General features: G+C 48.8%; 2 protein-coding genes across 2 annotated transcripts; both read right to left on the bottom strand.

The window, feature by feature from the left end:
• Positions 1-366: 366 nt before the first annotated feature.
• Positions 367-10,978, bottom strand: LOC140421392 (uncharacterized). The gene is made up of 2 exons (XM_072506062.1): positions 10,782-10,978; positions 367-2,322 (listed from the first exon to the last, which is right to left on the bottom strand). Exon 2 carries the CDS (start codon positions 1,636-1,638, stop codon positions 820-822), a length of 819 nt encoding a protein of 272 aa, XP_072362163.1. The 5' UTR covers positions 1,639-2,322; positions 10,782-10,978; the 3' UTR covers positions 367-819.
• Positions 10,979-18,701: 7,723 nt separating this feature from the next.
• Positions 18,702-22,829, bottom strand: LOC140421397 (uncharacterized). The gene is made up of 2 exons (XM_072506069.1): positions 22,736-22,829; positions 18,702-20,996 (listed from the first exon to the last, which is right to left on the bottom strand). Exon 2 carries the CDS (start codon positions 20,878-20,880, stop codon positions 20,011-20,013), a length of 870 nt encoding a protein of 289 aa, XP_072362170.1. The 5' UTR covers positions 20,881-20,996; positions 22,736-22,829; the 3' UTR covers positions 18,702-20,010.
• Between the last annotated feature and the right edge of the window lie 2,405 nt (positions 22,830-25,234).

The raw sequence follows: 25,234 nt of genomic DNA, 5'->3' as shown, positions 1-25,234 counted from the left end.
ATCCTCTATCCATGCTGATATGTTGCCCCCACACCATGAGCTCTTATTTTGTGCACTAACCTTTGATGTGGCACCTTGGGAAATACCTTCTGGAAATCCAGATAAAGCACATCTACAGGTTCCCCTTTATTGACATCCCTTGTCACTTCCTCGGAGAACCTTGACAAATTAGTCAGTCACGATTGATTCCCTGAACTCCATTTTCAAACACTGTGTCAAAAGAAAATTCAAATCTCCTCTACCCCTCTGGCTCCTTTGCCAATTACCTTAGAGGGACTCACTTTCTGTTAAAGAGCCTGTTAAACCCTCTCACCCACTTTCCCGAAAGTGAACAAATTTAATCAGGAAAAGTCCAACAAATTCAAATATTTTCCTGTTAAAAGTTTATTGACGAAACAGAACATCGTTAAAAACACTAACAGAAAATTACTTGAGGATCAAAGACAACCTGAGTAACAGGATGTTCACAATGTTCAGGTCCCAAATGGTTTCCCTTCGGCTCCTCTGTACCCTGCTCCCATGACTCCCCGCTTTGGACACAGGGGCACTGAACCCTGGGGGTCACATCACCATCAGCCCCGGTCACCCTCACCCCTGATTGGTTGGAGGTACAATTTGAAGCCAGGTATTACCTACAAAGCTCAAAGGGCATCAGCCCACTGGAGGCAAAGTGATGAGACTGGTCAGTCCAGCAGAAAGAAACCCTCCAACCATCCCCATTGACTACCTGTCAGAATGAACAAAACGTAGTCCTGGATGTAGAGCAGAAACAGTAACAGCAGAATCCAACCACTGTACTCAATTGTGAAATTGTTGGCATCACAGCAGGTGCGATGAAGTATGCAATCCCATCGCACATTGAGAAGTGAAGGACCTCTCCCCAGCGTGAACTCGCTGGTGTGTCCGCAAGTGAGATAACCGAGTGAGTCCCTTCCCACACTGAGGGCAGGTGAATGGCTTCTCTCCAGTGTGAACTCGCTGGTGTGAATGCAGGTTGGATAACTGAGTAAATCCCTTCCCACACTGAGAGCAGGTGAACGGTCTCTCCCCAGTGTGAACTCTCTGGTGTTTCTGCAGGGTGGATAACTGAGTGAATCCCTTCCCACACTGAGAGCAGGTGAATGGCCTCTCCCCAGTGTGAATTCGCTGATGGATCCGCAGGGTGGATGAATCAATGAATCCCTTCCCACACTGGGAGCAGGTGAATGGCCTCTCCCCAGTGTGAATTCGCTGGTGTCTCCGCAGGGCAGATAACTCAGTAAATCCTTTCCCACACTGAGAGCAGATGAATGGCCTCTCTCCAGTGTGAACTCGCTGGTGAGTGCGCAGGTGGGATAAGTGAGTGAATCTTTGCCCACACTGAGAACAGGTGAATGGCCTCTCCCCAGTGTGAACTCGCTGGTGTGCCTGAAGGTTAGATAATTGACTGAATCCCTTCCCACACTGAGAGCAGGTGAACGGCCTCTCCCCAGTGTGAACTCGCTGATGTTTCCGCAGGGTGGATGAATCAATGAATCCCTTCCCACACTGAGAGCAGGAGAATGGCCTCTCCCCAGTGTGACTGCGTCGATGAATCTCCAGCTGAGATGGGGCTTGGAATCCCTTCCCACAGTCCGCACATTTCCACGGATTCCCCATGATTTGGGTTGCCTCGTGTCTCTGCAGGTTGGATGATCAATTGAAGCCTCTTCCACAGACACAACACGTGTATGGTCTCTCCCTGCTGTGAATGTTATGTTTATTCAGGCTGTGTAACTGGTTTCCTCAGACAGTTCACTGGAACTGTCTGCACGTTCTCCCAGTGTCTGCGTGGGTTTGCTCCGGGTGCTCCGATTCCTCCCACAGTCCAAAGATGTGCGGGTTAGGTGGATTGGCCATGCTAAATTGCCCTTAGTGTTGAAAAAGGTTGGATGGGGTTATTCGGTTACGGTGATAGGATGGAGGTGTGGGCTTAGGCAGGGTGATCTTTCCAAGGGATGGTGCAGACTTGATGGGCCAAACGGTCTCCTTCTGCACTGAAAATTCTGGGAGTCTATGAACTCTCTCTCTCGGGTGTGTTGTGTGGGTCTCGGTGCTTTTCCAGTCACACTGATGTTTCCACGGTCAGTTCACTGGAACTCTCTCACTTGGATGTGTGTTGTGTGGGTCTCGGTGCTTTTCCAGTCACACTGATGTTTGAAATCTTTAGCTGACAGTTCGGGCAAACATTTCTCCTTCTAGATTCAAAGGCCGATGATATTCAGGTTCCAGGGAATCGAGTGACTGTCAGATCGAGACGTAATGTTTGAGATTTCTGTCTGTAATTCCTCCTCATGGACTATCCTGTAAAAACAATTTACAAAATTCATCACTGACAGTACAGGACAGAAACGTAGAACAACAATTCTCATTTCTATGGAACATTTTTTCCTCTCTTATTCCCCGAAAGCTGTAAATCTCCCTCCTATACACTCTCCCTCCATCCTCACTCTGCTGTATCCAATGACCCTCCTAATTCTCCTGATTGTGCTAATTCAGGCTGATTGACAGATTGTAGAAGCCAGGTATTTCGAATACAACTAGTATAGGTAAAAGATAGCTGTTTAAGCATAAATATTAGGCCCCAGTTTTAAATACCCATTTATACAGCATAATTCACTTTTACGGAAGTCCGTTGTTCTGGCAAATGCATAAAATTCCATTATAGATTATAACAGCACAGTTGCAAGACAATTTGACACTGCTTGTGCTAATTGTCAAGGACAAGGACTGAGTTCCATGGCAACGAGGTGGCAGGAGTCCAATGCAGTTTGTAAGAGCATTGAATCATATATATTTCACTCAATCTTTCTCGATATGAAGTCTCAATTGTTACATTAGCCAAGCCAGTTTACAACCAGTCTATTACTGGTAAAGATTAGCAGAATATCACATTCCATAACATGTAGACATGAAACAATTAAAAAGCTGATGTTGCACATTGAAGATGGACGGCTTGCCATCAAATCAAATGTGTTTGAGTCTAACCTAAACCAATTAGGATTATATTAGGGTGTGATTAGATGACTTAAGACAGATATGAAAGTGTATAACTGAAAAGTTTCCCCCCGCCATTTTTGGGTGTTGTCTTTTGGGTGTTGTCTGTCCTTAATTTCTGTCTTTGATTCTGTCAGTGTGTCTTTCTGTAGTGTCTTTGTGTTGTGTTGTCTTTCTGTTAGTTTAGTCAGTTTTGTCCTTAATAGTCTTTCTGTCTGTTAATGTGAGATGTCTTTTGGGGGGTTCTGTCAGTCTGTTAGTCTACTTTTGAGTTTGAGTTTAGCTGAAGATTAGCTCTCTCTCTCTTTTCATGTTTCATTGCCAGACTTTGACCGTTTAAAAGTTACTTTCGAGCTGTCTGCCTAAGCAAAAGAGATAATGCCTGTAATTCTCTGAAAGCTTCGAATTGTCTATGAATTGCCTTTTAAATGACTTTCAAATTGTAATCAAGCGACTACAAATAAAACAATTATTTTTGGCACCTGAGAAGTTTGACTGAAGTTTCTGCTGAGTCCCAGTATTCGCAAAGTGCTACTGGTAACCGAATAGCAGAGATAATATAAATTCCTTCAACTTTACACAGTCGAATAATACAAGGAATCGAACGACTTGGCATAGTCCAAAAATATTACAAATCTTACAACTTGTCGTATTGCGCCAGGACTTTGATTCATCAACTAAACTTCCCCCAAACTTGGCGTAGTTCGACAGGTTAAGATCCCATCAATTACAGATTCCTACACAGATCCAAGCTCAGCTCACAGCTTCCTATCCAGGAGATCACAACAAATATGAGCTGCAATCGGCCATTCGGACCATTGAGCCTGAACCATTCAATGGGATCATTGGCTGACCAAGTTCAGCACTGTTTTCCCACACTATCCCCCATATCACAGTGGTTAGCACTGTAGCTTCACAGCTCCAGGGTTGCAGGTTTGATTCCCGGCTTGGGTCACTGTCTGTGCAGAGTCTGCACGTTCTCTCTGTGTCTGCGTGGGTTTCCTCCGGGTGCTCCGGTTTGCTCCCATGGTCCAAAGATGTGCAGGTTAGGTGGATTGGCCATGCTAAATTGCCCTTAGTGTGAAAAAGGTTAGATGGGGTTATTGGGTTACGGGGATAGGTGGAGGTGTGGGCTTAAGTAGGGTGCTCTTTCCAAGGGTGGTGCAGAATCAATGGGCCAAATGGCCTCCTTCTGCACTGTAAATCCTCTGGGGTACAGAATTCCAAAGCTTCACCACATCCTCGAGTAAAGAAATCCCTCCTCATCTCAGCGTTCTCTCCATTTACCTGCCAGTTCCACATAACCCTCATCAATCAGAAGTCTGTCTGTGGGAGGGGATGTCGGGTTTGTGATATGGGTGCGGGAGTAGCTGTTTTTCCGCAGGTTCTGGCACCACTCACCTATAATCTGTCACTTACCTGATTGCCTGGCACTCATCTACCTAATCCTTGAATTAATATTGTGATCGTGTCCCTGGAAGACGCCAGGGTTCAGTTTGGTAGGATTATGCCAAAAAGAGTCAAGAAATGCGTCGATAAAACAGCGCAGGTGGATTCAGCGGAAAAGGAGCCGCCTTTTCAACATGGCGGCCTGACCCTCAGGTCTCTCGACCCCGCTCTCTGGGAGGCGGTGAAAATGATGACTGCCGACATTATCCGTGTTATTGACCAGAGGCGGAGTGTGCTGACTCAATATCTGTGTCCTCATGAGGACCAGCTACAAAACGCCATGAGAGGCTCGATGATCCGGAGGAGAGAATCCTGAACGTTCAGCAAGATGCCTCCTCGACGGAGACAAGGGGCGCGATTCTCCACTCCCACGCCGGTTGGGAGAATCGCCTGGGCCGCCAGAATTCCTCCCAAGCAGCAGGAATGGCCCGGTCGAATTTCGCGGGCCGCAGGCCGGAGAATCGCTGGAGACACCCAAAATGGCGATACTCCGGCACCCCCGCTATTCTGAGGCCCGGATGGGCCGGGCGGCCAGGCCAAAACGGCGGGTTCCCCCCGGCGCCGTCCACACCTGGTCGCTGCAGTCGTGGGCGGTGTGTGAACGCTGGGGGGGTCGGCCTGCGGGGGGGGCGAGGGGGGATCCTGCACCGGGGCGTACCTCAGATGTGGGGTGGCCCGCGATCGGTGCCCACCGATCTTCGGGCCGTCCTCTCTGAAGGAGGACCTCCTTCCTTCTGCGGCCCCGCAAGATCCGTCCGCCATCTTCTTGAGGGGCGGACTTAGAGAGGACGGCAACCACGCATGCACGGGTTGGCGCTGACCAACCCGCGCATGCGCGGATGACGTCCGTTATGCGACGCCGGCCGCGTCATCTATGCAGCGCCGCTTTTATGCGGGCGACAAGGCCTGGCGCGGGTAGATGACGCGGCCCCGATACTGGCCCATTGTCAGGGCCTGAATCGGTCGGGACCAGGGCCGTTCCGCACCGTCGTGAACCTCGACGGTGTTCACGACGGCGCAGCCACTTCGCCGTGGGGGTGGAGAATCCCGCCTAAGAATTCAATCCTTTGAAAACCAGCCGAGTGGCTGGCGGAGGTCCTGGAGGACTTGGAGAACTGAGGGTCACAGAAAGAACATCCGAGTCATTGGTCTGTCAGATGGTCATCATAGAATTTATAGTGCAGAAAGAGGCCACTCGGCCCATCGGGTCTGTGCCTTGGAAACAGCACCCCAGCCAAGCCCATACCTCCACCCCATCCCCGGAACCCAGTAACCTCACCTAACCTTTTATTTGGACACTAAGGGCAATTTATCCTGGCTAATCCACCTAACCTGCACATCTTTGGACTGTGGGAGGAAACTGGAGAGCCCGGAGTAAACCCACGCAGACAGGAGAGAACGTGCAGACTCTGCACAGATAGTGACCCAAGTTGAAAGAAGGTCCTGGAGACGGGTACGGTGAGGTGGCACCTGGCCCCAGGAGGGAGTGAGGATTCAAGACTTTTCGGCAGCAACACCGAAGCTTTGAGGCTTCGATGAAGTTCAAAGGCAGCTCAAGGCTGTGGGGAGTGAATTACGTCAGGCTTTATCCTGCTCCCGAAAAATGGTATCCAACAACTACGTCAAGTCTTTCAATAATCCAACTATTGCCTTGGCCTTCATTAAATCCATGAAGGGAAAGGATCTGGAGGAATGGTTTGCAGCTTGGACATCCACTGCACCAAACCTCTTTCCATTTAGAAAGTACTCTTTTCTATTCTTTTTTGGTCCAAAATGTATAACCTCACACTTGTTTACTTTGAATTCCATTTGCCACAAATTTGCCTATTCACCGAGTCTGTCAATATCTTCTTACAATTTTATGCCATTATCTAGTCTGTCTGCGATGCCACCGAACTTTGTATCATCAGCAACAGTGAAGAGGCCCTTCGGCCCATTGAGTCTGAATGGCCACCGACACGTGAAAAGGACCTGACCTACCTATCTATTCCCATTTGCCGGCACTTGGCCCATAGCCTTGAATGTTATGACGTGCCAAGTGTTTGAAGGATGTGCGGCAACCCACTTCTACCACCCTCCCAGGCAGTGGGTTCCAAACCATCACCACCCTCTGGGTAACAAGGCTTTTCCTCAAAACCCCCCTAAACCTTCTCCCCTCATCTTGAACTTGTGTCCCTCGTGACTGATCTTAACTGAGGGGAACAGCTGCTCCCTAGCCACCCTATCCAAGCCCCTAATAATCTTGTACACCTCAATCAGCAGCCCCCCCCCCCCAACCACTACCCCCCAACCCCCCCCACCACAACCCCCCCACACACACACATGCAACGGCCCCCTTCTCGGCTCCAATGAAAACAATCCAAGCCTAAGGATAACCCAGAAAATTAAAAGAAAAATGCAGGATAATCCAGAAAATTACAAGCCGGTGAACTTTACGTCAGTGGTAGGGAAATTATTGGAGAGGATTCTTCGATACAGGATTTGCTGCCATTTCGAAGCAAGTGGACGTATTAGTGATAGGCAGCATGGTTTTGTGAAGAGGAGGTAGTGTCTCATTAACTTGATAGAGTTTTTTGAGGGAGTGACGAAGATGATTGATGAAGGTAGTAAGCCCCTTGGCAGACTGGTACAGAAGGTGAAGTCACACAGGATCAGAGCTGAACTGGTAAGATAGATACAGGATTGGCTCGGTCATAGAAGACTGAGGGTAGCAGCGGAAGGCTGTGACTAGTGGTGTTTCGTGGGGATCACTGCTGTGACCTGTGCTGTTTGTAGGATATATGAGTGATTTGGAGGAAAATGTAACTGGTTTGATTGCTAAGTTTGCAGGCAACACAAAGGTTAGTGGAATTGCGGATAGTGATGTGGACCGTCAGAGGATGCTGCAAGATAGAAATCGGTCGGAGACTTGGGCAGAGAGATGGCAGATGGAGTTTAATCCAGCCAAATGTGAGGTAACGCATTCTGGAAGGTCTAATACAGTAGGGAAAGATACAGCAAATGGCAGAACCATTAAGAGGATGGCATCGCAAGTGGAGAAGGTAGTCAAGAAGACATACGGCATGCTTGCCTTCATCGGCCGGGGCATTGAGTTTAAAAATTGAAAAGTCATGTTGCAGCTTTACAGAACCTTAGTTCGGCCACACTTGGAATATAGTGTTCAATTCTGGTCGCCACACAACCAGAAAGATGTGGAGACTTTGGAGAGGAAACAGAAAAGATTTACCAGGATGTTGCCTGGTATGGAGGGCATTAGCTATGAGGAGAGGTTGGAGAAACTTAGTTTGATCTCACTGGAACGACGGAGATTGAGGGGTGACCTGACAGAAGTCGACACAATTATGAGGGGCATGGACAGAGAGGATGGTCAGAAACATTTTTCCAGGGTGGAAGAGTCAATTACTGGGGCACACAGGTTTAAGGTGAGAGGGGCAAAGTTTAGAGATGTACGAGGGAAATTCTTTTACACAGAGGGTAGTGCGTGCCTGGAACTCACTGCCAGAGGTGGTGGTGGAAGCAGGTATAAGTGGCATTTAAGGGACGCCTTGACAAATAGATGAATAGGATGGGGGACCCCAGAAGAGTAGAAGGTTTTAGATTAGACGGGCAGCATGATCAGTGCAGGTTTGAGAAGGCCGAAGGGCCTGTTCCTGTGCTGTAACTTTCTTTGTTCTTTGTTTGTTCTATCCAACCTCTCTTCATAAATGTTCCATCCCGTGCAACATCCTGGTGAATCTCCTCTGCACCCTCTCCAATCATATCCTTCCTATAATTGTCCCATTGGGCAGACGCAGCATGGGTTCATAAAGGGCAGGTCGTGCCTAACTAATTTAGCGTAGTTTTTTTGACTATATTACCAGTGCAGTAGATAACGGGGAGCCAATGGATGTGGTACATCTGGATTTCCAGAAAGCCTTTGACAAGGTGCCACACAAAAGTTTGCTGCATAAGATAAAGATGCATGGCATTATAGGGAAAGTAGTAGCATGGATAGAGGATTGGTTAATTAATAGAAAGCAAAGAGTGGGGATTAATGGGTGTTTCTCGGTTGGCAAATAGTAGCTAGTGGTGTCCTTCAGGGATCAGTGTTGGGCCCACAATTGTTCACAATTTACATAGATGATTTGGAGTTGGGGACCAAGGGCAATGTGTCCAAGTTTGCAGACGACACTAAGATACGTGGTAAAGCAAAAAGTGCAGAGGATACTGGAAATCTGTATAGGGATTTGGATAGGCTAAGTGAATGGGTTGGGGTCTGGCAGATGGAATACAATGTTGACAAATGTGAGGTTATCCATTTTGGTAGGAATAACAGCAAAAGGGATGATTATTTAAATGATAAAATATTAAAACATGCTGCTGTGCAGCGAGACCTGGGTGTGCTAGTGCATGAGTCGCAAAGAGTTGGTTTACAGGTGCAACAGGTGATTAAGAAGGCAAATGGAATTTTGTCCTTCATTGCTAGAGGGATGGAGTTTAAGACTAGGGAGGTTATGCTGCAATTGTATAAGGTGTTAGTGAGGCCACACTTGGAGTATTGTGTTAAGTTTTGGTCTCCTTACTTGAGAAAGGACGTATTGGCAGTGGAGGGTGTGCAGAGGAGATTCACTAGGTTAATCCCAGAGCTGAAGGGGTTGGATTACGAGGAGAGGTTGAGTAGACTGGGACTGTACTCGTTGGAATTTAGAAGGATGAGGGGGGATCTTATAGAAACATAAAAGATTGTGAAGGGAATAGATAGGATAGATGCGGGCAGGTTGTTTCCACTGGCGGGTGAAAGCAGAACTAGGGGGCATAGCCTCAAAATAAGGGGAAGTAGATTTAGGACTGAGTTTAGGAGGAACTTCTTCACCCAAAGGGTTGTGAGTCTATGGAATTCCTTGCCCAGTGAAGCAGTAGAGGTTCCTTCATTAAATGTGTTTAAGATAAAGATAGATAGTTTTTTGAAGAATAAAGGGATTAAGGGTTACGGTGTTCGGGCCGGAAAGTGGAGCTGAGTCCACAAAAGATCAGCCCATGATCTCATTGAATGGGGAAGCAGGTTCGAGGGGCCAGATGGCCTACTCCTGCTTCTAGTTCTTATAATGTGGCAACCAGAAATGCGAACAGTAATGTCCCATATGTCTTTTTCACCACCCTATTAACCTGCCCTTCCATGTTCAGAGATCTCTGGACAAACACGCCAAGGTCCCTTTGTTGCTCAGAACTTCCCAGTGTCATGCTGTTCATTGAATACTTCCTGGTCACATTACCCCTTCCAAAGTGTGTCACCTCACTTTTTCTGCCCATTTGACCATTCCGTCTATATCTTTCTGTAACCCAAGATACTCAACCTCACTGTTAACCATCTGGCCAATCTTTGAGTTATCCGCAAGTCTTCCATGTGGGATCTTGTCAAAAGTTTTATTGAAATCCATGTAAACTACATCAACTGCACAACCCCATCTACACACCTGGTCACATGCTCAAAAAATACAATCAAATTTGTTAGGCATGACCTCCCTCTGACAAAGTCATGCTGACTATTCCTGATCAAACCTCTCCAAGTGGAAATAGAGTCCATCAGAACTTTCTCCAATAGTTTCCCTACCACTGATGTAAGACTCACTGGACTGCAGTTCCCTGGCTTATCTCTACAACCTTTCTTAAATAATAGGACCACATTAGCTGTTCTCAAGTCACCTGGCAATTCCACTCGTGGCCAGAAATTAAAAGTTTGAGTCAGAGCCCCTGAAATCTCCTCCCTTGCCTACCACAGCATCCTGGGACACAATTCATGCAGACCTACTAATCTAATAATCTTATGGGCGGCACAGTAGTATCGTGGTTAGCACTGCTGCTTCACAGCACCGGGGACCTGGGTTTGATTCCTGGCTTGGGTCATTGTCTGTGCGGTGTCTGCACATTCTGCCCGTGTCTGCGTCGGTTTCCTCCCACAAGTACCGAAAGACGAGCTTCTTAGGTGAATTGGACATTCTGAATTATTCCTCAGTGCATCCGAACTGGTGTCGGAATGTGGCAACTCAGGGATTTTGATAGTAACTTCATTGCAGTATTAATGTAAGCCTTCTTGTGACAATAATAAAGATTATTGTGAATGGGCCGAAGGGGCCCTTTCCGTGCTGTAAAATTCTACGACTTTAAAGATAGAGGTAGAGGGAGGGAGGGAATGAATTTATAGAGAACGTGCCAAAGCCCCAACATTCACCAGCTCTGAGGACACACCTTAGCTCCCTTTCCAATCTGAAAGCAGCCTGAGCTGGATTTACATTCCCCTTAATTGATCATTGCTGGGTGATAATCCTGTACTTCCTCACCTCACACCACTGTGACAGCACCTTCACCACACAGACTGCAGCAACTGACCAAACATCACCTTCCCAGTTATTCCTGAAGGCACCGCCTTCCCAACCTGGCCCCTTGCCTGAGGTGTGGTGATCCTCAGGTCACATCACCGCCGGTCAGCTCTCTCCCGGGACCAGGCCCTGGTTCACAGCCGCCATCTTGGGGAAGCAGAGCGCATGCGCTGGCGTCTTGGTGATGCAACAGCGAGTGGGTGGGGCCTGAAAGTTTCTGTTCCCAGCCGGGTCCTAGTGCCCGGTGATCTGTTAAAATGCAACCGTTTTTTTAAATGTTTCACCCACTCCCAGGCTGAAGCTGATGTTTGTGGCCTGGAGGTGCCTATGGATCACGTAGACATTCAGTGTGAGAGGCTGCAGCCTCTATCTAGCTACCTGAAGAGGGTTACACAGCGTTTGATTACATTTAGTGGTCCTTTCCTGTTCATTATCAGGATGTTTATGTGATATTTTCTTACCCTCAGTGTGATATTTCTTTATTTAAAATACATTTCAGCAGCAGGCTGACTGGTGATTTTTAAAGGAATAAAGTTTATTTATTATCACACTATTTTCCTGGATGTTTGAACATCTCAGCTCCTCATCTCTTTCACACTCACTGACACATACACAGAAATTAGGTACAGATCAAGTTGAAGCTGTAATGATGAAAATGGAATGTAGACTGCAATCTTTATATTGCTGCAGGTCTGTTGTCTTCTTGTTGAACTAATCCTTTAGTTGGAGTGAAGCATTTTTAGAAAGGAATAATTCTCACGAGGCTCTGAAGCTTTCTGTAGATGAATCGCCAGGAGGTTGGTTCTCAGGTGGGCTTGGAAGCTGGAATATGTTCAGTACTGTGGCTGCACTGGAAAACATTCAGCTCTGCTGGTTCAGCTGGTTCCTGGTGCTTCAGATGCTTCTCACACACACATTTGCTTTGTTCAGGGTTTATTATACTGCATCCCTGACAATTAACTGCAGGGTTAAAACTCAGACCCAGAACACCCCGATACAATAGCAGTTTACGATGCTCACTCACGCTTATCTCTGCCCCAATTCGAGCTCATTCTCCTGTGTTCAACAGGACACTTGGAGACCAACAGTCCAGAGATTTCATATTCCTCAAATGCTGGTTCATCCTGACACAACGAGACATTTAAACTTCACATGTGGCTGCAAAGTTTCCTTATTTAGGTCCGTGTTTAACTAAATATTGGTCACAGAATCGAATGTTGCCCACAGTTTAATGTCCACAATAACATGTTAAGTTGCAGCCATCTTGGCAGAGTTTGTGGATCTTACAGTCTGTAATATCTAGTATCCTTGTGCCGAACGTGACATCTTGAATCTACTCTTGGGTCTGGATAAAACAGTGCATTGTCGCTGGGTGGGATGGGCGGCACGGTAGCACAGTGGATAGCACTGTTGCTTCACAGCTCCAGGGTCCCAGGTTCGATTCCCAGCTTGGGTCACTGTCTGTGTGGAGTCTGCACGTTCTCCCCGTGTCTGCGTCGGTTTTCCTCCGGGTGCTCCGGTTTCCTCCCACAAGTCCCGAAACGTGCGGTTAGGTAATATGGACTTTCTGAATTCTCCCTCTGTGTACCCAAACAGGCACCGGAATGTGGCGACTAGGGGTTTTTCACAGTAACTGGCACTGTTTTTTTTTTACATATTTGTTTTTATTCTCCTCCTTTTTCACATTTTCTCCCAAATTTACACCCACCAACAATAAACAATAATCTAACAAATATGTAAATCCCCATAGCAATAACAACAATCCCATCCTCCCACCAAACCATGTTCACACAAACAAATGACAAAAAGGAATTAGGGATCACCCACAGACGCCATTAACACACAGCCCCCTCCCCCCAACCCGCCCCAACTAATGTTCGATGTTATTCAGTTCTTGAAAGTGCATAATGAATAGTGCCCATGAATTGTAGAACCCCTCCATCCTTCCCCTCAGTTCAAACTTAACCTTCTCAAGAGTCAAGAATTCCAACAGGTCCCCCCCACCACGCCAAGGCACAGGGTGGAATGGTTGCTCTCCAACCTATCAGGATCCGCCTTTGGGCGATCAACAAGGCGAAGGCTACAACATCTGCCTCCGCACCCGTTTGCAACCCTGGCTGGTCCGTCACCCCGAATATGGCCTCCCGGGGACCTGGGTCCAGTTTCACGTGCACCATGTTAGAAACTATCCTAAAAACCTCCTTCCAGTAATCCTCTAGCTTTGGACAGGGCCAAAACATATGAATGTGATCCCCCCCACACCTCCTCCACAACGTTCCCACACATCCTCTACTCCTTCAAAGAATCGGATCATACTCGCCCTCGTGAGGTGTGCTCTGTATACCACCTTCAGCTGCATCAGCCCCAACCTCGTGCACGAGGTGGAGGCATTCACTCTCCGGAGCACCTCACACCAGAACCCCTCCTCCATATCCTCTCCCAACTCTTCCTCCCACTTTGCTTTGATCCCTTCCAGTGGTGCCTTCTCCTCTTCCAAAATAGCTCCTTACATCGCTGACACTACCTCCTCCAGTAATGTGGAGGCCGGCTCCACCGGGAAGCTCTGTATCTCCTTTCTGGCAAAATCTCGAACCTGCATGTATTTAAACATTTCCCCCTGCTCCATCCCATACTTCGCTTCCAGCTCCTTCAATCCTGCAAACCGACCCCTAAGAAACAAATCTTTTAGTGACTTAATCCCCTTCTCCTCCCATTTCTGAAAATTTCCATCCCACTTCGCTGGTTCAAAACTGTGGTTCCCCCGAATCAGCATTTCCCTTGACCCTGCCCCCAACCCGAAGTGTTGGCGAAACTGCCTCCAGATTTACAATGAAGCTATTATTACCGGACTCCCTGAGTATTTCCCCGGGGCCATCGGGAGCGGCGCTGTTGCTAGTGCTTTCAATCCTGACCCCCTGCACAAACGCTCCTCCATTCTGACCCACTGGGAATCAACCCCTCAGACCCAGCTCCGCACCTCCTCTACATTCGCTGCCCATTAATAATACATCATTTTCGGAAGACGCAAACCCCCTGCCTGCCTTCCCCTCTGTAGCAGCATCTTTCTAACTCTGGCCATCTTCCCTCCATTATAAATGAAGTAATCCTTCCCTCAATCTCTCTGAAAAAAGCCTTTGGTAGGAAAATCGGCAGGCATTGGAAAATAAACAGAAATCGTAGCAACACGTTCATTTTAACCGGCTGTACCCGACCCGCCAGTGACAGAGAGAGACCATCCCACCTTGCCAGATCAGCTTTCACTCTCTCCACCAAACTCGAAATGTTGTACTTGCGGAGCCCCCCTCCCCCGGGCAACCTGCACCCCCAGGTATCCAAAGTGAGTCCCTGCCCTACGGAATGGCAGCCCCGACACACCGGCCCCCACCCACCGCCAAGACACCACAAAATACTCACTCTTGTCTAGATTTAGTTTATACCATGAGAAAGACCCAAACCCCCGAAGCAGCTCCAATATTCCCCCTATCGACACACTCGGTTCCAACACGTGTAACAGCAAGTCATCGGCATATAAGGACACCCTATGCTCTATTCACCCCACCCCCCGCACTATTCCTTTCCGTACCCCAAAACCTCTTAATGTGATGTCCAACGGCTCAATCACAAGTGCAAACAGCAGGGGGGACATAGTACATCCCTGCCTAGTCCCACGGTGGAGAGAAATGTATCTCGAGCTGATGTTGTTTGTGCGGACACTCGCCCTCGGTTCCTTATATAGCAGCTTTACCCAGTCCACAAATTTTGGTCCAATCCCAAATCGGTGCAGAACTGCCATCAAGAACCCCCATTCTACTTGGTCAAACGCTTTCTCAGCGTCCAATGCCACAACCACCTCTGTTTCCTTCCCCTCTGCCGGCACCATAACGACGTTCAATACACTTCTAACATTTGAAAAGAGCTGCTTCCCTATCACGAGCCCCATCTGATCTTCACATATCACCTTCGGGAGGCACTCCCCCAGCCTACCTGCCAGTACCTTCGCGAATACTTTTGCATCCACATTCAGAAGCGATACGAGCCTGTACGACCCACACTCCATCGGATCCTTATCTTTTTTTAGCAACAGTGAAATCGATGCCATCCCCAAAGTTTGTGGCAACACCCCCTTCCCTATCGCCTCCTCAAACATCCCCACCATCAGGGTTACCAGCCTATCCTTAAATTTTTTATAATATTCCGCCGGAAACCCATCCGGCCCTGCATCCTCCCAATCGCATCCTTTATCTCCTGCTCCACTATCGCTCACTCTCATGTAGTCCTGTTCCCCTCCCCTAACCTCGGGTACTCCAACCCATCTAGAAATTCCTGCATCTCATGGTCTCCCCCAGGTGACTCTGACCTGGACAACCCCTCATAAAATTCCTCAAAAACCTTGTTAATCAGTTGCAAAGCTACTACCAACTTCCCCGCCCTATCCCTCACTTGAACTATTTCCCTTGCCGCTGCTTCCCTCCGGAGCTGACCTGCTAACATATGTTCGTAAACTGCATCCCTTGCTCGTCTCAGCTGGCGCACCGCCTTCCTGGTAGATAGTCGGTCAAAGCTCGCCTGTAGTTCCTTCCTCTTTTCCAGCTTTGCTTAGTCCCCATCTTCTGCATAACTCCTATCTACCTCCAACATCTCATCTATTACCCTCTGCCGCTCCAACATCTCCTCTTTGTCCACCCTGGCCTTAAACAAAATCACCTCCCCCCTCACCATCGCCTTTAGAGCCTCCCAGACAACTGCCTTCGACACCTCACCCGGACAGTTGAAATTTACATATTCCTTAATTACCTTTTCAATTTTGTCAAAGAAAAACACTTCATTCCCCAAAAGTCCCACATCTAATTTCCACCCCGGTCTCTGCGCTGCCCCCTTCTCCAGTACCATATTCATCCAATGTGGAGTGTGATCTGACACTGCAATTGCCGAGTATTCCAACCCCTTACCCCAGCCAGCAAAGCCTTTCCCACCACGAAAAAGTCGATCTGCGAGACCTTATGGACTGCTGAGAAAAACGAGTACTCCCATTCCCTCGGGTGCAGAAACCTCCAAGAGTCCACCCCTCCCATTTCCACCATTAGCCCAGCCAGCGCCTTTGCCCCCCCTCCCCCCCCCGGATGGGACCAGCAAGCGCGGCTGTGACCTGTCCAACCTAGGCTCCTGCACCAAGTTCCAGTCCCCCCCACCAACAGTTTGTGTGTGTCCATGTCGGGGATGGCCCTAAGCACCTTCTTTGCGAATCCCACATCGTCCCAATTGGGGCCATATACACTGAACAGCGCCACAAACCTCCTCTCCAGTTTCCCTGTCACAATCACATATCTACCCCCCTGATCTGCCACCACCTTCTCCATCTGGAAGCGTACTCTTTTGCTGACCAGCACCACTACCCCTCGAGCCCTTCCGTCAAATCCAGAGTGAAACCCCTGACTAACCCAGCCCTTTTTAAGTCTCACCTGCTCCTTCACCCTCAAGTGAGTCTTCTGCAGCATTGCTGCATCTTTTACATTGCTTTCAAACTTTTAAGATGCGCAAGCACCCTTGACCTCTTGACCGGACCTTCTAACCTCCTCACATTCCATATGACTATCCCAACTGGGGGTCTCTCACCCCACCCCACCCTTCTTATCCACCATCATCATACCACCGGGCCCTGCCCCATGAGCCTGACCCATATCCTATCCAGTAACATCAAACCCCTTCCCCCCCCCTCCCAAATCCCCCCCAACATTTCCTCTCAAAAAAACATCTCCCAGCATCAATCTCCACCCCCCCCTCCCCCCCGCTTGCCTCGTAGGCCCATCGAAACCTGCTAACCAGGCTCCAATGTCCGCAGCCCTCCTCGCACCTCACCTCCGTTCACTAGCTGACTTTAATTAGCGAGCGCAAGTGGCTCCCCCGCCAAGAAATACCGTCCTCTCCCACCCAGTCCCAGAGGAAGAAAAAGCAAGAACAACAATCCAACCCACACAATTCACTAAACTAAGATATAACCGTCGCAACACAGAATGCCAATCAACCCAACCAATAACCTGAACTCTGTAACAATGTGAAGAGAAGTAAATTACAATACACGTCAGTAAAAGGAAAATTATAGCATTGATACATTTTCCAGCTCCCCAATCACAGCCCAGTCCCTCTTCCAGCTCTGCTCCTCACGTCTGTCCCAAGCCTTCTGCCCGCACGAATGCCTCAGCCGCCTCCGCTGTCTCGAAATAAAAGTCTTTGGCATCATACGTCACCCTCAGCTTCGCACCGCCTTTTTGTACAGTGCCGCTTTCACTCGCCAGAACGCTGCTCGTCTTTTTGCCAACTCCACCGTCAAGTCCTGGTAGATCCGAACTCCAGCAGCATCCCACTGCACCTGGCGCTTCTCCTTCGCCCAGCTTAACACCTTCTCCTTCATGCAGTACTTATGGAAGCAGATAATTACTGCTCTTGGCGGCTCATTCACTTTGGGCTTCGGCCTTAATGACCTATGAGCTCGGTCCAGCTCGTACCGGGAGGGGTTCTCACCCACCCCCATCAACTCCGCCAGCTTCTTAGCGAAGTACTCTGTTGGCCTTGGACCCTCTGTCCCTTCGGGCAAGCCCACAATTCTCAGATTGTGCCGTCTCGAGCGGTTCTCCAAGTCCTCAAGCTTTGCTCGGAGTCCTCTGTTGACATCCACCACCCTCCGCAGCTCCTCCCCCATCGAGGTGAGCTGGTCGTTGTGCTGCGACACGGCCTCCTCCACTTCGTTCACCTTCTCGCCCTGCTCTCTCACCTCGGCCGGTGTCTTTGCCACAGCTACCCTCACCGGGGCGATTGCCTCCTCCACCAATGACTTCAATGCGATCGCCGTCTCCTTCCTCAACGCCTCCATGTGCCTCACAAACTGCTTTTCCAGCTCCACCACCATCACCTCGGTCATCTTCTCCACCGTAAGTAGTGCTGACCCACCACGCGGTCCGGCATCCGCCATCTTGTCAGCACTTTTGCTCGTCTTCTCATTCAACGGCGAGCCCGTGTTTCCAACCTTTCTCAACGCTGCTTTTCGCATCCTTTAACGGCTTATTATTTTTCCTTTTTTTTCCCACCTTCTTTCCTTCTTCAATCCTTTTTTTTCATAAATCGAAAAAACAAAAACATTTCTTCCTTCATAAAAAAAGGGAGAAAACATTTTTTTCAACCAAATTTCTTTAAAACATCTTTCTCTTCTTTTTTGTATTCCTCCAGAATTTCCCTGGGACCGGGCTTCAGTCCTCTTATTACATTCTAGGCGGGACATCCGATGTGGGACATCTCACCTACATCACGCCCTGGCTTTGGGCCTGCCGCCTCGGCCTGTTTGGCTCCGCCCCCGCTGCTCCTTTCAAATTTTCAGGTCCGGCTTTCAGGTTGTCCCGCTCCTCCTCCACGTGCAGCCGCTCCACCGAACCCACCGGGACCAGTCTCCCCCCCCCCCCCCACCCCCCACCCCCCCCCCCCACCCCCCACCCCCCCCCCCCCCCCCACCCCCCACCCCCCCCACCCCCCCCACCCCCCCACCCCCCCCACCCCCCACCACCCCCCCCCCCCCACCCCCCCCACCCCCCACCACCCCCCCCCCCACCACCCCCCCCCCCCCACCCCCCCCACCCCCCACCCCCCCCCCCCCCACCCCCCACCCCCCCCACCCCCCCCCCCCCACCCCCCACCCCCCCCCCCACCCCCCCCCCCCCCCACCCCCCCCACCCCCCCCCCCCCCACCCCCCCCACCCCCCCCCCACCCCCCCCTCACCCTTCCAACCCTCCGGCTCCCTGAAATGGAGCTTTGACGGGCGAGGGAGGCAGGGCCGACCCCGGAGAAGTTTCATTTTATTTTAAACAGCGGGGAGCCCCCCGAAAAAGACCGCGATATCGTGGACCAGCAGGAGCTTCTCATCGCGGCCGCTCCGCTCGCGAACGCCACCGTCTCTCCCTGTGTGAATTCGCTGGTGTTTCCGCAGGTTGGATGAATCACTGAATCCCTTCTCACACTCTGAGCAGGTGAATGGTCTCTCCCCAGTGTGAATTCGCTGGTGTGTGGACAGAGCGGATGACTGGTGAATCTCTTCCCACACTTGGGGCAGGTGAATGGTCTCTCCCCTGTGTGAACTCGCTGGTGTGTGGGCAGAGTAGATAACCGAGTGAATCCTTCCCACACTTGGAGCAGGTGAATGGTCTCTGCCCAGTGTGACTGCGTCGATGAGTTTCCAGCTGGGATGGAGAAATGGCTGATGAAATTCAACGTGGGCAAGTGTGAGGTCTTGCACTTTGGAAAAAAGAATAGAGGCATGGACTATTTTCTAAACGGTGACAAAATTCATAATGCTGAAGTGCAAAGGGACTTGGGAGTCCTAGTCCAGGATTCTCTAAAGGTAAACTTGCAGGTTGAGTCCGTAATTAAGAAAGCAAATGCAATGTTGTCATTTATCTCAAGAGGCTTGGAATATAAAAGCAGGGATGTACTTCTGAAGCTTTATAAAGCATTAGTTAGGCCCCATTTAGAATACTGTGAGCAATTTTGGGCCCCACATCTCCGAAGGACATACTGGCACTGGAGCGGGTACAGCAGAGATTCACACGGATGATCCCAGGAATGGTAGGCCTAACATACAATGAACGTCTGAGGATCCTGGGATTATATTCATTGGAGTTTAGGAGGTTGAGGGGAGATCTAATAGAAACTTACAAGATAATGAATGGCTTAGATAGGGTGGACGTAGGGAAGTTGTTTCCAATAGCAGGGGAGACTAGGACCCGGGGGCACAGCCTCAGAATAAAAGGGAGTCACTTTAGAACAGAGATGAGGAGAAATTTCTTCAGCCAGAGAGTGGTGGGGCTATGGAATTGATTGCCACAGAGGGCGGTGGAGGCCGGGACATTGAGCGTCTTTAAGACAGAAGTTGATAAATTCTTGATTTCTCAAGGAATTAAGGGCGATGGAGAGAGAGCGGGTAAATGGAGTTGAAATCAGCCATGATTGAATGGTGGAGTGGACTCGATGGGCCGAATGGCCTTACTTCCACTCCTATGTCTTATGGTCTTCAGTCAATTTATTTGACTTTATAAGCCAGAATATTAGCCCCTGTAAATGGGCCGGAGTTTGTCATCAGCAGAAAGAGACCCAAATGAATATGGTTCAGTCCTGAATGTGAGGATCAGCAAAATCCAATCACTATGGTTACTTGTGGCCTCGTTTGTGTTTCAGCAGGTTGGGTGAAGTAGTGAATCCCTTCCCACACTCGGAGCAGGTGAATGGTCTCTCCCCTGTGTGAACTCGCTGGTGTGTGGACAGAGCGGATGACCGAATGAATCCCTTCCCACACTCGGCGCAGGTGAATGGCCTCTCCTCAGTGTGAATTCGCTGATGTACAGTGAGGTCACATGATCGTCTAAACCCAGTCCCGCAGTGAGAGCACCTGAACGGTCTCTCGTCAGTGTGAACACGTTGATGGTACATCAGATCCCCAGAACTTTTACAGCGCTTCCCGCAGTCTGGACATTTAAACGGTCTCTCATCAGTGTGAACTCGCTGGTGTCTCAGCAAGTGGGCTGAAATAGCAAATCCCTTCCCACACTCTGAGCAGGTGAACGGCCTCTCCCCAGTGTGAACTCGCTGGTGATTCTGCAGGTTGGATGAATCACTGAATCCCTTCTCACACTCTGAGCAGGTGAATGGTCTCTCCCCAGTGTGAATTTGCTGGTGTCTGGACAGAGCGGATGACCGAGTGAATCCGTTCCCACACTTGGAGCAGGTGAATGGTCTCTCCCCAGTGTGAACTTGCTGGTGTGTGGACAGAGCGGATGACTGAGTGAATCTCTTCCCACATTTGGAGCAGGGGAATGGTCTCTCCCCAGTGTGACTGCGTCGATGAGTTTCCAGCTGGGATGGGGAAGTGAATCCTTTCCCACAGTCCGCACATTTCCACGGTTTCTCCTCAGTGTGATTGCATTTGTGGCTTGTGAGGCCTGATGATTGACTGAATCCTCGACAACACACACAACACGTGTACGGTTTCCCCGCAGTGTGAATGATGCTTTTTCCTTCCATGTTCAAAATCTGCTGATATTCAGGATATGATAAGTTGAGGATTCTGTCAGATCCTGATGTGATGCTTGGTTTGAGTTTCCGGACTTTGAAGTCTCCCCTTCGAACACCCTGTGAAACTGATTTAAAACAGAAAATAGGGAGTGAGAGAACCCACAAAAACACAAAGGCAGGTTGTGAAATTGAGCTGAATGATTGAGCTGGTCATTTGTGGGGCCGGCACTGGGAAAAAGTGACCATGAAAACTGCTGGATTGTCATAAAAACCCAACTGGCCTCTTTGGGAGGAGAGAGAAAGAGGTGAAGAGGGATTTAGTATATCTACAAGTCATACTAAAGAGAATAGTTGGCAATGCAAATTCGACCTTGAGCTTCACAAAGAGTAATATTGACACCAAAACTATGCTTCTGGTGGCATGGTGATTAGCACTGCTGCCTCTCAGCGCCAGGGACCCGGGTTCAATTCCGGCCTTGGTGACTGTCTGTGTGGGGTCTGCACTTCCTCCCAGTATCTGCGTGGGTTTCCACCCGGTGCTCAGGTTTCCTCTAACAGTCCAATGAAGGGAAAGTTAGGTGGATTGGCCTTGATAAATTGCCCCTTAGTGTCCAGGGATGTGCAGGTTAGGTGGGGCTATGGGTTTACAGGGACAGGGTAGGAGTGTGGGCCGAGGCAGGGTGCCCTTTCAGAGAATCAGTGCAGACTCGATGGGCCGAGTGGCCTCCTGCACTGTAGGAATTCTATGATTCCAATTCTATTCGATGAATCTTTATAAAGCTCTGGTCACCACTCTTCAGGAAGCATGTGAAGGTTCTTGGAGAAGGTGCAGAGGAGATTTACCAGAATAGTTCCAGCAAAGGAGGTTGAGGGGAGATTTGATTCAGGAACTCAAGATTATGCCAGATTTCTATCAGGTGTACAAAGAAACTCTGTTTCCATTCACTGATCGTCCAAGAACTAGGGACAAAGATGTAAAGTTTTGGGTAAAACCTGGATTGATCTATATAAGATCCTGAGGGGTTTTGACAGGGTGGATGTGGAGAGGATGTTTCCTCTTGTGGGGGAATCGAGAACGAGGGCATCACTGTTGCAAAATAAGGGGTCACCCATTTCAGATGGAGATGAGGATTTTGTATTCTCTTGAGGGCTGTAAGAATTTGGAACTCGCGTCCTCAAAAGGCAGTGGAAGCAGAGTCCTTGAATATTTTTAAGGCAGAGCTGGATAGATTCTTGATGAGCAAGGAGGTGAAAGGTCATCAGGGGTAGGCAGGAATGTGGAGTTAACGTTAGAATGAGATCAGCTGCAATCTTATTGAATACTGAGCAGGCTCGAGGGGCCGAGTGGCCTGTTCCGAGTTTGTATGTCAAAGGTACAGGAGATATGAGGTGATATGAGATTTATGTTTTTACACAGCGAGCGGCAATGACCTGAAACTTGCTGCCTATGAGGGAGTTTGAAAATAGACACAATGAATGATTTGATTTCAAAAGGAAATTGGATAGGCATCTGAGGGAAATAAACCTGCGAGGATACAGGGATAGAGCAGGAGAATGGCACTGACTGGATTGCCCCAGAGAGCTAGCATGGTCTCAATGGGCCGAATGCCCTTTGTGCCATCATGTCTCTGACTCCTTTGTGTAATCTAGTTTTGTAATTTAACCCCAGGGGGTTCAGATATCACTCAGGTAAATCTGTGCTACACTCCCTCCGAGGCCATTCTATCCTTCCTCAGGTTTATTGCCCAGGACTGAACACAGTTCTCCAGGTTTGGTCGAACCAGGGTTTGTGAATCTTGGGGCTTTTGCAGTCACACTGAGACCTGAAATCTTCCCTCACAGACAGAACAGACAAACCTTTTACCTTCCACACCCAGATGCTGCTGAAATTCAGTTTCTAATGAATCAAGTGACTCTGTCAGATCGCGATGTGACGTTTGGTTTGCAGTTCCCGTCTGTTAAACCTCTACTTCCAGTATCTTGGAAATTTACAGAAACCTCATTGTCAGTTTAGGATAGAAATTCAGAACATTCTCTCCTCGCCAACTTTGATTAAATGTATTCCTGGAGGTTTGATCACATGACCCAGCCCCCATCCTCCAGCCATTAATCGGTCAACACATCCATCCTTGTGACACACTGCCTTCCTCGGCCAATTAGGAAGCAAAATGACTCATTACCTAACAGGACAGTTACTGTCCTAATGATTTTCCAGACACCCAGGGATGAACCTCACCAACGCAGGGAGTGGAGTTGGTGCGAACTCAGGCAGGAGCAGCTTTGGAACAGTAAATATAAATAACTTACCTCAGGGATTCACGGCCTATTCAGCAGGGAGCGGATTTGGCCCGAATCCGGGGAGGAGAAGCTTTGAACAGTAAATATAAATAACTTACCTCAGAGTAAAGCTGATTGGCTGATTGGGAATCTGTTCTAAATTTGAGAAACTGGAGTAATTAACTAAATAGGGAGTAACTCGGAGATCAGTAACTAGGAGATTGCTGTTTATATCTATAATCAACGATTTGGATGAGAATGTACAAGACATGATCAGTAAGTTTGCAGATGACACTAAAATAGGTGGTCTTGGCGGCAGTGAGGAAGGTTATCAAAAATTGCAGCAGGCTCTTGATCAGCTGGGAAAGTGGGCCGAGAAATGGCAAATGGAATTCAATACAGATCAGTGTGAGGAGTTGCATTTCAGAAATCAAGGTAGAACTTTCACAGTGAATGGTAAGGCCTGAGGGTGTATCATGGAACAGAAGGATCTTGGAGTTCAGGTGCATGGTTCTCTAAAGGTGGAGTCACAGGTAGATAGGGCAGCACGGTAGCACAGTGGTTAGCACAGTTGCTTCACAGCTCCAGGGACCCCCGTTCGATTCCCAGCTGGGTCACTGTCTGTGCGGAGTATGCACGTTCTCCCCGTGTCTGCGTGTGTTCTCTAGTTTCCTCCCACAGTCTAAAGATGTGCGGGTTCGGTGGACTAGCCTTGCTAAATTGCCCTTAGTGTCCAAAAAAAAAGGTTAAGTGGGAGTTACTGGGTTACGGGGATAGGGTAGATAAGTGGGCTTGAGTAGGGTGCTTTTTGTAAGGGCCGGTGCAGGCACGATGGGCCGAATAGACTCCTTCTGCACTATAAATTCTCTGAAGAAGGCTTTTGGTGTGCTGACCTACATCAGTCAGGGCACTGAGTATAAAAGTTGGGAAGTTATGTTGCAGTTGTACAGGACGTCGGTGAGGTCGCACCTGGAGTATTGTGTTCAGTTTTGGCTGCTTTGCTATGGGAAAGATGTTATTAAACTGGAGTGAGTGCAGAAGAGATTTACAAGGATGTTGCCAGGACTCAAGAGACTGAGTGAAAGGGAGAGATTCGACAGGCCAGGACCTTTATCTTTGGAGCGTAGGAGACTGAGGGGTGATCTTATCGAGATGTATAAGATCATGAGAGGCGTGGACAGGGTGAATACACTCAGTCTTTTTCTCAGGGTTGGGGAATCGAGAACTAGAGGGCTTTGGTTTAAGTTCAGAGGGGAAAGAATTAATGGGAACCTAAGGAGCAATGGTTTTACACAGAGGATAGTACGGAATGAGCTGCCGGAGGAACTAGTTGAGGCAGGGACATTGACAAGATTGTAAAGGCATTTGGACAGATACATGGTTCGGAAAGGTTCAGAGGGATATGGGCCAAATGCAGGCAAATGGGATTGACCTAGATGAGCTTTTTGGTTGGCATGGACCGGTTTGGGCTGAAGGGCCGGTCTCCGTGCCATAGATTCTATGAACCCCAAGTCTCTTTGGACATCTAGTATACTTAACATCTTTCCATTTAGAAAGTACTCAGTTCTATCCTTTTTTGGTTCCAGATAACCTCACACATGTTTACATTACCACAATCTTGCCCATTGACCTTGTCTGTCAATATCTTCTTGCAATATAATGCAATCATCTATGCTGTCTGTGATGCCACCGAACTTTGTATCATCAGCAACACAGAGGGGCTGAGCAGGCCAGCAGCATGGTTCAATTTCCGTACCAGCCTCCCCGAACAAGCGCCAGAATGTGGCGACTAGGGGCTTTTCACAGTAACTTCATTTGAAGCCTACTTGTGACAATAAGCAATTTTCATTTCATTTATTTCACAGAGCAGGAGAGGCCCTTCGGTCCATCGAGTTTGCACTAACACATGATAAACTTGACCCACCTACCTAATCCCATTTGCCAGCACTTGGCTCATAGCCTTTAATGTTATGATGTGCCAGTCTTCATCCAGGTGCTTTTTTAGAGGATGTGAGACAACCGTCTCTACCACCCTCCTAGGTAGTGCATTACAGACCCTCACCACCCTCTGGGTAAAAACATTTTT

Source organism: Scyliorhinus torazame, chromosome 5, assembly GCF_047496885.1.
Source record: "Scyliorhinus torazame isolate Kashiwa2021f chromosome 5, sScyTor2.1, whole genome shotgun sequence".
Classification (NCBI taxonomy): Eukaryota; Metazoa; Chordata; class Chondrichthyes; order Carcharhiniformes; family Scyliorhinidae; genus Scyliorhinus; species Scyliorhinus torazame.
This window is presented reverse-complemented; position numbering and strand designations above follow the sequence as displayed.